The sequence below is a fragment of the Sus scrofa genome, chromosome 3, assembly GCF_000003025.6.
Source record: "Sus scrofa isolate TJ Tabasco breed Duroc chromosome 3, Sscrofa11.1, whole genome shotgun sequence".
Taxonomy (NCBI): domain Eukaryota; kingdom Metazoa; phylum Chordata; class Mammalia; order Artiodactyla; family Suidae; genus Sus; species Sus scrofa.
Window position 1 is genome coordinate 83,352,583 of NC_010445.4, and position 12,888 is coordinate 83,365,470.

Genomic DNA, 12,888 nt, shown 5'->3' on the forward strand with positions numbered 1-12,888 from the left:
GACGGGAACTCCTGCTTTTGACATTCTTAACCTACTTCACCCACTTCCCCAACTAAATGCAGTTATTCTTTAGGTTTCTCTACCTGAAAATTCCTTTAAAGATTATAGAAACAAAAAATTACTTACCAAAGCAACTGAAAATAATGAAATGCCTCTTGTAGAAAGATAAACTTTGGTAGAACTGCCTTTCTTTTGATGTTTTATTCATTTGTTTTTCTTGGTTTCCTATAGTTTCTCTATCTTTAACAGGTTATTATTTATCATAAGTGACAGTGACAATCATTATCACTTAAAGTAGTACTGAACCACAAAGGAGATAAACTATTTGATTTGCAGAACGTAGGGTGTCATTGCTGGCAGTATAATTACAGCAGATTTTTAAGGAGATGTTTTAATTATTTCTATTTTCTCTTCACTGCTACCCCCTCCACTGTGCCTGTTATATATACCAAGGTTTAAGAAATGAATCTGAGAGACCTAAACAGCTTGAAGAAAACTTGATAATGAAGACTAAGATCTCTGAAAGTTTTTCTCTACCAATTCACCAGGAAGATGCCTAGAAAACTGTCCCAATTACTTATTAATTTCCTCCAGTTGGTCATGTAGAACCCAGTATTAGAGTATTTGTTTTATTCCAAAAGTGCAGGTAAATATTACGTTTTTTTTTTTTTTTTTTTTTTTTTTTCTTGTATCATTTTTAACTTATAGTAAATATGGGCTGGGGGTTAGCAGCCTTTTTCTGTAAAAGGCCAGATAATAGATTTTTTTCATGTTTTGTGGACCCTAAGATCTGTCTTAACTACTTAACTCTGCCCCTGTAGCACCAGAGCAGTCTTATAAGAGGTAAATGAATAGGTGTAGCTGCATTTCATTACAACTCTGTTTCTGAAAACAGTTGTTGGGCTGGATTTAGGCTCTGAGATGTAGTTTGCACACCTTGGGTATAATTTACTACTCATCTCTAATAAACTATGGGGGAAATAATATATAGAAGAAGGAAAGTCGCATATTGTACAGATGCATGTCCACACAAAGCTATGTTAAGTTGTGTATCATGTCTCATGTATTGATACATCTTAGATTATTATTTTCTTCATCTAAAAACAGTGAATTTATACATCATCTTTGTTCAGAATCGTGTGGTGGTAGTGCAGTGGATCAAAAATAACAGAAATACATTATTTTGATTTCAGGCAGAGAAATGATGTAGAGATTTATCTAGGAAAAAAACTAGAAATAACTTTTTTTGCTTTCATTTATTTTATAGTTATTTTATTTTAACAATCAAAAGTTTCTAGGAATGGGGCCATGACACTTAAATATCTGTTCTACCTCAGAAGTTATTTTGTTTTTGTAGTTCTATTTTGATGGTTTTACATCATTGAAAAGTTGACTCCTTTTGGAGTTCCTGTTGTGGCTCAGCAGTAACAAATCTGACTAGTATTCATGAAGATGCGGGTTTGATTCCTGGTGTCACTCAGCAAGTTAAGGATCCAGTGTTGCCGTGAGCTGTGGTCTAGGTCGCAGCTCAGGTCTGGCATTGTCTGTGGCTGTAGTGTAGGTCCACAGCTGCTGTTCTGTATTGACCCCTAGCCTGGGAACTTCCATATGCTTGTGGGTGTGGCCCTAAAAAGACAAAATAAATAAATAAATAAAAAAGATTGACTCCTTTTGAATTAACAAAGGTTAGTCATGAAAGGACAGAATTAACATTAATAGGTAGTCTATATCAGAGAAAAAATTAAAATAGTATTATCGTTCATTATTCATTGCTTTAGTTAGATTTTTAAACTGTATACATTTGCTTCATTTATATATTTAGTCTGCTCTTGACACTCCATTTTATTTTATTTTATTTTGTCTTTTTGCTATTTCTTGGGCTGCTCCCGCGGCATATGGAGGTTCCCAGGCTAGGGGTCTAATCGGAGCTGTAGTCTCCGGCCTATGCCAGAGCCACAGCAATGTGGGATCGTTAACCCACTGAGCAAGGGCAGGGACCGAACCCGCAACCTCATGGTTCCTAGTCGGATTCGTTAGCCACTGCGCCATGACGGGAATAGTCATGTGGTTTGCTAGATTTTCTAAACTTCATGGTAATCAGTGCTGAAGAAAAAGAAGGGTGTGTGAGATTTTAAGTGACATTCTGAAATAATTCAGTATATCTCACTAAAGTAGATTTGAGGGCTGTAATTACTCTTTCAGAATGAAATCAGTAGGAATAGTAGGGTTAATGACCAGTACTGCAGTTCTTACACTTTTAAGAGATACATACAGGTAATATTCTTTTTTTGGGGTCATATTCACATGGACTTGATTTTTATTTCAGTTTCAGTGCATGACACATGAAATTAATTGGAGATAAATTGTTTTTATCTAGAGAATGCAACACTCTCCTGATCTAATGAGCTTCATGATGGAATTGAAGATGGTTTTGGTAAGAAGTTGTTTTCTAACCCTTTTACTATGTTATGGGTCCTATAAAATTGCCTACATTTTGTATTTAGTTTATTAGATATTCATGGCTTTTTTTTTTTTTTACATTCTTCTACCTTTTTTTGTAATCTCGCAGTTAAATCTAGGGTTATTAACAAATGTGGGTTCATTTGTTCTGGTAAGATTACTTTTTTTGCTCTGTACTTCTTACTTTGTATCATGAGGAACATGTCTGTCTGATAGCTCTTGTTTTAGTAGAGTTAAGATTGATCAATATGTTAAGATCCACCCAATATGAAGTTTCCCATGAGCCTGTCACCTTATGATTTTAGTTTCCAATGGTGGTCTCTGCCTACTCCATTTCATTGTGGGTTGCAGGTGGTAATTTTAAAAAAATCCGCTACCTACATTTATTAGCTAAAAATCTGTAGACAAGAATGTCCCTTCATCAATTATTTGGGTAATTTGAGGTGTAGCTCATACTGGAGAGAGAGGATAAGTGCTTGTTCTTGTCCTTTTTCCTTTTATAAAAAAAATCAATTATTAGAATAATGAGTTGGTGCCTAGCAACTCAAAGGGAACATTTTTTTTTTTAGTATTAATCATTAATTTTTCAGTGCTTAAATTGTACCATTTTGGGTCAGTGTAATAAGCTCTTTCATGTTGGCTCTTGAGTTTTTTTAATTTTATTTATTTATTTATTTATTTTTGTCTTTTTGCTATTTCTTTGGGCCGCTCCCGTGGCATATGGAGGTTCCCAGGCTAGGGGTCAAATCGGAGCTGTAGCCACTGGCCTACGCCAGAGCCACAGCAATGCAGGATCTGAGCTGCGTCTGCAACCTACACCACAGCTCATGGCAACGCCGGATCGTTAACCCACTGAACAAGGCCAGGGATCGAACCCACAACATCATGGTTCCTAGTCGGATTCGTTAACCACTGCGCCACTACGGGAACTCCGAGTTTTTTTTAAACACAGCCCAAGCTTTGCTTTATGACATCAGTTGCCCCAGTTTCATTAACTCATCCTGTCGTAGAACTGTCATCAGTTATTTTTCCAAAGAGCTGTGGTTTTTTGGTAGGAAATGGCATTTAGAGGCCACCATCTCAAAACCGGAGTGTTCATCCCTATCATTTCTAGGACTTCTCAGTGGACAAAGCTAGGAAAAAATGCTTTTTAGAAAGAAAATACTTAATCCTGAGTTGATGTCAGTATGTTCAACTCAAATTTGGTATTATAGGGATTTTACCTGTTTGATTTTATGCTTGCATCTCTTTCTTCTTAAATCTGAAAATGTTCCTTTCTAATATTAGCATAATTATTACTTTATTATGTTTTTACTTGTTATGTTTTACTTCGGCTTTTCCCGTATTTATGAAATATTTCTTTATCAAATTACAGTATCAATATATTGGTACTAACAACTGAGAGCAATTCGATATTTCTTGGTGGTTCTTTGTGAGGCCCTTTTATTGTTAGCCGCAGCTGCCACATATTGAGAGCTCACCTAGCTGCTAGATTTGTTTTGAGTCCTTTTTTTTTTTTTAATCCTTTAACAACCACATGGTTTGGGTTTGGGATCAAAATAAAGAGTATAAAATCAGTTTGTAAAATTTAAATTTTGACTTACAAATTTTGTAAATCCTAATTGATATGGACTATCAAAACTCATAAATTTTGTCAAAGGCCACGACATGATAACCTTAAAAAAAGGTAAGGTGAAGAGGCAAAGATATTTTGATTTATATCTCCTTTACATTGGACAAAAGTTTGAAAGGTTTCTTTTATCTTTTTATCATAATTTTGATAAGCTATACAAATAGGACTAAGGGAAACCTGAGTAAAAAACCATATTTATGCTGTGATTGATTTGATTCACAATATTCTATTCAGTATATTTCTTATTCCATTTTTTTAAAAAAGATATGTTTTAGTTTCCTAAAGAAATTATGGACTGAACTGGTGATGTTATTGCACATTTATGACAGTAAACCTAAAAAATAAGTAATATTCATGTATTTATTGGGTTTTGTTGTTAGTAGTAGGGTTCATTTAATATACTGGTGAAAGTATTGAGAATGTTGCCCAAATCAAATCATAGCTGTTGAACTTATTCAGGAAATTTTGTTAAACCTCCTGTGAAGTTTCCTAGTAATAACCAAGCATATGGTAGGAGGTTGGTGTATATATATTTAATAAATGAACAATTATGTTGTAAAAGAACCTGCAAAGTAAATTATTTCATTTCTTTTTTTAGAGCTGAGTCACCGAGTGCCTAAGGCCTCAAAATTTGGGAACGTTTAACGTTAGGATTTAAAACCTTTGTAAAAGCCTGTGTTCTTGCTACTGTGTACCTTTGTTTCTTTCTCCACAAAGATTGCTTTGCTTCTGTCTTTACCTTTTTCTCTTTGATGGTCCTGGAATAGGAGTAACTTGTCTGGCCCAAGGTAGAAGGTAGAGTTTACAAATGTCATAAGCCTAAGGATTAAAGTACATTGTTATTATTATCCAAGTTTATTTCTACCTTAACTATGTAAATAGTAGTAGTTAATATTTTTGAATTTTAAAAAAATTCCAAAGAAACTCTGTGTAGCTGTTCCGTGTATAAGTAGAAGAACTATACTGACGTCAGTTTTAGTATTATTAGTAACAGGAGAATCTTAATAGTACAGATTTATTTTTATGGACCATCAGGCTATTTACATACAACTGTAGGTATTTAGTTTATGAAAAGAAAGCATTCATTTTGTCTTCTAGGAACTTCCCTTCTAATTCAGGTTGACATTCTGAGCTTTACAAACCTGCTTTCATGGTTTTGTTCTTTTCCTAAAGTAGATTTAGAAGAATATTAAAGTGATTTCAGTAAGTAGTCTTGATTTTTGAAATCTGTTTTGTAAAAATCTGTTCTTGTGTTAACTCAATAGTCTCCTATCCTTGTTTAAAAAACAAGAAGGATTAATAAGTATATACTTAACCTAACAAAAAGTATAAATTTTATTCATCTATCAAAATATTTATAATTTTTATACTTGTTCCTTCTGGTTTTGTTTTTAATCTGGTTTTTAAAAACTTTATTTTTATAATACCTTTTGATAATCTAGACTATTTAACATCTGTAATTCATGGATATTTTTACTTCTTAAATAAGGTATTTGCCTAGGTTAGCACCTTTTGAAGCAATTGCTAATATTGAGCCTCTGCAATTCTAGTGATTTTTGTATTGCTTATAAAGAATGCAAATTTTAATTTTGTTTGGAGGAACATAAACCATCTTAAAGGTAATGTAGGTGGGCTTAGCAGGGAAAGGAACTGTGATTTAGCCAGATAGATAGTAAAACACTAGCTGGTCTGAGAGTAATACAGAATGTAAGTCAGTGAGAGAAATTAACCGGTTAAGTGTTTATTGTACCAAATGAAAGGCTTTTGTTTTGTAAGTTTGTTATTCATAATGGTGTGCAAATATATCATTCAAGGCTGTGTACACAGGCTTTGTACGTATTTCTATCAAACATTATATCCACAGGGTAGAAAAATAATGAAGCCTTAAAGGATAATTTTTTTTAACTTAAAAAAAATAATTTCTGAGAGGCATAATATTCTAGGAGAATAGTAAAGTCTCATTAAGCTTGTATAATATAATAATCGACATTTTTACATAACCTTCAGTGTAGTCTTTTAACTTGTTCATGTCTTTTTTTTTTTTTTTTATGAGAAGGGGAAATCATTCAGCTGGATTTTCTATAAAAATAATGGATAATCACAAAACATGATAGTCACAAAGATTATGGAGTTGTGTTTTGTAACAGGTACTAATTATTCATTTTCTAACATTCCACAGCTGATTTTTTTTTTTTTTCTTTTAAATAGGAAGCTGCTTTAAAGAATAAACAAGAGCTATATGTACCACCTCCTCCTCCCCAGTTCTACTCAAGTGTTGTTGAAGAGATAGGAACTCTTGGTTGGGATAAGTATGTCTATTTAAAAAAAAAAGTTTAGAAATGCCTCTCTGTTACACATTTCACATTAATATATTTATAGTTTTAGCAATTGATTTTATGACTGTTACTAGTGAAGTGTTTAATTCTAATTGGAGTATCTGATACTTATTGTGGCTATGATCAAAAGGTATATTATCATAAAAAAAATGACCTACAAGGAAAATACTCAATGTAATTTGTAAAAAGCAACACTTTTATATACACAGTAATATAACTACCATGTTTTTCCCTGAACATATAACATCATTTTCTTTTAATTTTAGTAATATACATTGACAAATAAAATTTTAACATGTTTAAAATGTGTAATAGGAAGAGCTGATACACATTGTGAAAAGATTCACACAATTGCATTAATTAACATTTCCGGAGTTCCCCTCATGGCTCAGTGGTTAATCTAACTAGGAACTATGAAGTTGCAGGTTCAATTCCTGGCCTTGCTCTGTGGGTTAAGGATCCGGCATTGCCATGAGCTGTGGTGTAGTGTAGGTCGCAGACCTGGCTTGGATCCTGCATTGCTGTGGCTCTGGCATAGGCTGGTGGCTACAGCTCCTATTAGACCCCTAGTCTGGGAATCTCCATATGCCACGGGTGCGGCACTAGAAAAGACCAAAAAAAAAAAACAAACAAAAAAAAACCCAAAAAACAAAAAAATTAACACTTCCATCACTTCACATATTTGTCCCTTTTTTCCTGACTCTTTTTTTGGTGGGGGAGGGAGGGTTTACTTTGTTGTTTTTTTGTGCGGGGGAGAATTTTAGGAACTTCTGCTGTTTTCACACATCACAATATATTGAGTGTTATATTTACTTTCTTACTGTATGTTTTCTGTTTGTCCAACTTGTTTTATGCTTTTTCTCTTCTGACTTTATTTGAAATACAAATTGCATGTTTTTCTTTATATTAACTTGTTAGCTATACCTTTTTTTTTTTAACAAAGCTTTTGGAGGTCACCTTAGCGATTTTAGCATACATGTAGCAAAATGTACCTTGTTACCTTTGCCAATTTTCTTAAATTGAGAGGATCTTAAATTCTTTAATGTATTGTCTCCCTCTTCACTTACTGTGTTATTGTCATGAGTTTTTAAAATTGGAGAAGACTTTATTATTGGTGTTTAAGTTTTTTTTGAAGTATATTTGATTTACTGTGATGTGGTAATTTCTGCTGTACAACAAAGTCCATTCTTTTTGAGATTCTTTTCCCATATAGATTATCACAGAATCTTGGGTGGAGTTCTCTCTGCTATACAGCAGGTCCCTGTTAGCCAGCCATTCATATACCACAGTGTGCATATGCCAATCCCAAAGCCTCATCCATCCCTCCCCACAACCCGTCCCCTTTGGTAACCATAAGTTTATTTTCAAAATCTGTGAGTTTGTTTATGTTCTGCAAATAAGTTCATTTGTATCCTTTGTATCCTTTCTTTAGATTCCACATATAAGTGATATCATATGATGATTGTCTTTAACTTCACTTAGTATGATAATCTCTAGGTTTATCCATGTTGCTACAAATGGCATTATTTCATTCTTTTTTATGGCTTAGTGATATTCCAGTGTAGCTATGTACCTCATTTTCTTTATCTGATCTTCTGTTGATGGACATTTAGGTTGCTTCCATGCCTTCGCTATTGTAAATAGTGCTGTAATGAACATTAGGGTGCCTGTGTCTTTTTGAATTAAGGTTTACTCTGGATAGATGGCTGAGGAATGGGATTCCTGGATCATTGGGTAGTTCTCTTTTTAGTGTTCTGAGGAACCTCCATCCTGTTTGCCATTGTGGTTGTACCAATTTATGTTTCTACCAGCGGTATAGGAGGATTCCCTTTTGTCTGTACCCTCTCCAGCATTTATTGTTTGTAGACTTTTTGATGATATACCTTCTGGCTGTGTAACATAGTACCTCATTGTAGTTTTGATTTGCATTTCTCTAATAATTAGTGAGGTTGAGCACTTTTTTCATGTACCTGCTGACTATCCATCCATATGTCTTCTTTGGAGAAATGTCTGTTTAGGTCTTCTGCCCATTTTTGATTGAGTTATTGGGCTGCATGAATTGTTTATATATTTTGGAGATTAATCCTGGGTGGGTCACTCCATTGGCAAATATTTTCTCCCATTATGTGGGTTGTGTGATTTTTTATTTAAAAATTTTTTTTAATGGTTTCCTTTACTGTACCAAAACATTTTCATTTTAAATAGGTCCCATTTGTTTAATTTTGTTTTTATTTTCATTACCTGGAGGTGGATCTAAAAAGATATTGCTGTGGTTTATGTGAGAGTTCTGCCCATGTTTTCTTCTGGAGAGCTGTACAGTATTTGGTCTTATATTTAGGTCTTTAATCCATTTTTGTGTTTATTTTTATGTGTTGTGTTGGTATTATAATTTTCTTTTACATGTAGATTAGTTGACCATAAGTGTGTGGGCTTATTTCTGGCCTTTCTATCCTGTTGCATTGATCTGTATTTCTGTTTTGTGCTGTTACCATGCCGTTTGGTGACTGTGTCTTTGTAGTATAGTCTAAAGTCAGGGAACCTGATTTCTCCAGTTATGTTTTTCTTTCTCAGGATTACTTTGGCTATTTGGGTGTCTTCTGTGTTTCCATACAAACTAAAAATTTTTTTTGTTCTGGTTCTGTGAAAAATGCCATTGGTAATTTGATAGGGATTGCATTGAATCTACACATTGCGTTAGGTAACATAGTCATTTTGACAACATTGTTTCTTCAAATTCAAGAGCATGGTATATCTTTCCATCTGTGTCATCTTCAGTTTCTTTCAACAGCACCTTATGGTTTTCAGATTACAAGTATTTCGCCTCCTTGGGTATGCTTATTCCTAGATACTCTTTTTGATGGAGTGGTAAAAGGGATTGTTTCCTTAATTTTTCTTTCTGCTCTTTTGTTGTTAGTGTATAGAAATGCAGGAGATTTCTGGGTATTAATTTTGTATCCTGCAGCTTTACTGATGAGCTCTAGTAGTTTTCTGATAGCTTCTTTAGGGTTTTCTATTTGTAGTATCATGTCATCAGTGAACAGTGACAGTTTTATTCCTTTTCCAGTTTGGATTCCTTTTATTTCTTCTCTGACTGCCATGGCTTGGATTTCCAAAAGTATGTTGAATAAAAGTGATGACACTGATCTTAGCAGAAATGCTTTCAGCTTTTCACCTTTGAGAATGAGGTTGGCTATGGATTTGTCATATATGGCTTTTATTATTTTGAAGTAGGTTCCTTCCATACCTGTTTTCTGGAGAGGTTTTTTTTTTTTTTTTAATCATAAGTGAGTTTTGGACTTTGTCAGAAGTCTTTTACTGCATCTATTGAGATGATCACATGGTTTTAATTCCTCAGTCTCTTAATGTGGCGTATCACTCTGATTTGGCAATATTGAAAAGTCCCTGCATCTCTGAGATAAATCCCACTTGATCATGGTGTATGATTCTTTTAATGTATTGTTGGATTTGGTTTGCTAGTATTTTGTTGAGGATTTTTGCATCTGTGTTCATCAGTGATAGTTTTTTATGTTTCTGTCTGGTTTTGATATCAGGGTGATGATAGTGGCCTCATAGAATGAATTTAAGCATGTTCCTTCCTCTGCAGTTTTTTGGAATAGGTTCAGAAGGATAAGTATTAACTCTTCTCTGAATGTTTGATAGAATTTGCCTGTGAAGCCATCTGGCCCTGGACTTTTGTTTGTTGGAAGTTTTTTAATCACAGTTTCAATTTCAGTGCTTGTGATCAGTCTTCATCTTTTCTATTTTTTCCTGATTCATTCTGGGAATATTGTACCTTTCTAAGAATCTGTCCATTTCTTCTAGGTTGTCCATTTTTGTTGACGTACAGTTGCTTGTAGTAGTCTCTGATGATTTGTATTTCTGTGATGTGCATTGTAACTTATTCATATCTAATTTTATTGATTTCAGCCCCCCCTTTGTTTCTTGGTAAGTCTGGCTAAGGGTTTATCAATTTTTGATCTCTTCAAAGCATCAGCTTTTAGGTTCATTAATCGTTTGTATTTTTATTGCTTTCTTCATCTATTTCATTTATTTCTGGCTCACTTTGATTTCTTTCCTTCTGAGTTTGAGCTTTGTTTGTGCTTTGTTTGTTCTTTCTATTGTTGTTTTAGGTGTAAGGTTGAATTTTTTATTTCTTGAGGTAGGCTTGTATTGCTATACACTTCACTCTTAGAAATGCTTCTTTTGCATCCTATAGGTCTTCGATTGCTGTGGCTTTTTTTTTTTTTTTTCCCATTTGTCTCTAGATATTGTTTGATTACCTCTTTGGTATCTTCAGTGATCCAGTGATTAGTTGCGTATTGTTTAGTCTCCACGTGTTTGTTTTTTGCACTTTTTTTCTTGTAGTTGATTTCTAGTCTGAGTACATTGTGGTTGGTAAAGATGCTTAATATCATTTTAATTTTCTTAAACTTCGGCTTTATTTCTGGCCCAGAATGTGATCTGTCCTAGAGAATGTTCTGTGTACTCTTGAGAAGAATGTGTATTATGCTGCTTTTAGATGAAATGTTCTACAATTATCTGTTAAATCCATCTGGTGTAATAGATCATTTAAAGCCTCTATTTCCTTTTTTTTTTTTTTTTTTTTTTTTTTTTCCTGTCTGCTCGATTTGTCCATTGCTGAGAGTTGGGTGTTTAAAAGTCCCTGACTATTGTTGAATTCTCTTTTTATGGCTGTTGCCTTATATATTGAGGCACTCCTATGTTAGGTTCATATATATTTACAATGGTATCTTCTTCTCGGATTGATCCTTTGATTATATAATGCCTTTCTTTGTCTGTTGTAACTGTCTTTATTTTAGTCTGTTTTGTTTTATATGTATTGCTACTCCAGCTTTCTTCTGATTTGCTTTTATGTGGAATTTCTTTTTCCATCCTCTCACTTTCAGTTTGTATGTCTCCCTAGAACTGAAGTGAGTCTCTTGTAGAGAGAACCTATCTATCTATCTATATATCTATGTATCTGTCTATCTTGATTTTGTTTCTATATAGCCAGTTTGTGTCTTTTTGTTGGAGCAATCAAACCATTTACATTTAAGGTAGTTTTAGATAGGTATATTCTTATTGCCATTTGTTAGTTGTTCAGCATTTGTTTTTGCTGGTCTTTTCTTGTTTTGCTCTTTTTTCTTGTGGTTTGGTGAGTGTTTAGTGTTACGTTTGTATTGCTTTTTCTTATTGGTGTATCTGTTGTAGATATTTGGTTTGTGGTTACCATGAGGTTTTGAATAGGAGTCTTCATATATACAAGATTGTTTTAAGTTCCTTGTGTCTTAACTGCAAATGCATCTTCAGTATCCTGCATTGGTACTCTCTTCTCATGATTGCTGGTTTTGATAACATACTTGTGTGTGGATGACTTCCTGCTTTTATTATGTTTGCTTTTACTGGTAAGAGTTCTCATTTATGATTTCTTGTTTCTAGTTGTGGCCTTTTCTTTTCCACCTGGACAAGTTCCTTTAGTATTTGTTGTCAAGGTGGTTTGAAATCTCTTAGCTTTTGCTTGTCTGTGAAGCTTTTGATTTCTCTTTCAAATCTGAATGAGATACTTGCTGAGTAGAATATTCTTGGTTGTTAGTTTTTTCTTATCGCTCTAAGTATATTGTGCCACACACCCTTCTTGCCTGCAGAGTTTCTGCTGAAAAATCAGCTGATAACCTTATTGGGGGTTTCCTTGTATGTTATTTGTTGCTTTTCTGTAACTGCTTTCAGTATTTTATGTTTGTGTTTAATTTTGGTCAGTTAAATTAATATATGTCTTGGGGTGTTCCTCCTTGGGTTTATTTTGTATGGTGTTCATTGTGCTTCTTCAGCTTGAGTGAGTGGTTCCTTTTTCATTTAGGCAAGTTTTCCACTATTATCTCTTTAAATATTTTTTCCAGCCTTCTGGCACACTTATAATATAATTGTTGGTATGTTTGGTATTGTCCCAGAGTTCTCTTAAACTGTCCTCATTTCTTTTCATTCTTTTTTTCTTTTTTTCCCCTCTTGGTAGTGCCGTACCTATAGCATATGGAAGTTTCTGGGCTAGGGGTTGACTCCAGCCTACATCACAGCCACAGCAACGAGGGATCTGAGCTGCATACGCAACCTACAACATGGCTCATGGCAATGCTAAATCCTTAACCCACTGAGTGACACCAGGGGTTGAACTAGTACCTTGTGGATACTAGTCAGGTTTGTAACCCATTGAGCCACTTTGGGACCTCCCACATTCTTTCTTTATTCTGTTCTCCTTCAGTGATTCCACTAGTCTGTCTTCCACCTCACTTATTCTTCTGCCTCCTGTATTCTGAAATTTATTTCTTCTGGTGAATTCTTCATTTATCATGTTTTTCATCTCTGATTGTTTGTTCTTAATCTTCTATTTCCTTGTAAAATGTATCTTATAAGTTATGAATATTTGCCTGCAGTTTTTTTCTGAGATCTCGGATTGTCCTTATT

General features: G+C 34.1%; 1 protein-coding gene across 5 annotated transcripts in view; it reads left to right on the plus strand.

Moving 5' to 3' along the window:
• Positions 1-12,888, plus strand: part of FANCL (Fanconi anemia complementation group L) — a 300,594-nt gene that overhangs the window by 216,228 nt on the left and 71,478 nt on the right. For 2 of the 5 annotated variants that reach the window (XM_021088212.1, XM_021088210.1), the window contains 3 exons: positions 454-646; positions 2,378-2,434; positions 6,302-6,402. In XM_021088212.1, the coding sequence (XP_020943871.1) occupies positions 2,381-2,434; positions 6,302-6,402 (155 nt within the window). In that variant the 5' untranslated portion in view covers positions 454-646; positions 2,378-2,380. Of the gene's footprint in view, positions 1-453; positions 647-2,326; positions 2,435-6,301; positions 6,403-12,888 lie in introns of all 5 variants that reach the window. The other 3 variants (XM_021088208.1, XM_021088209.1, XM_021088211.1) reach the window with 2 other exon arrangements.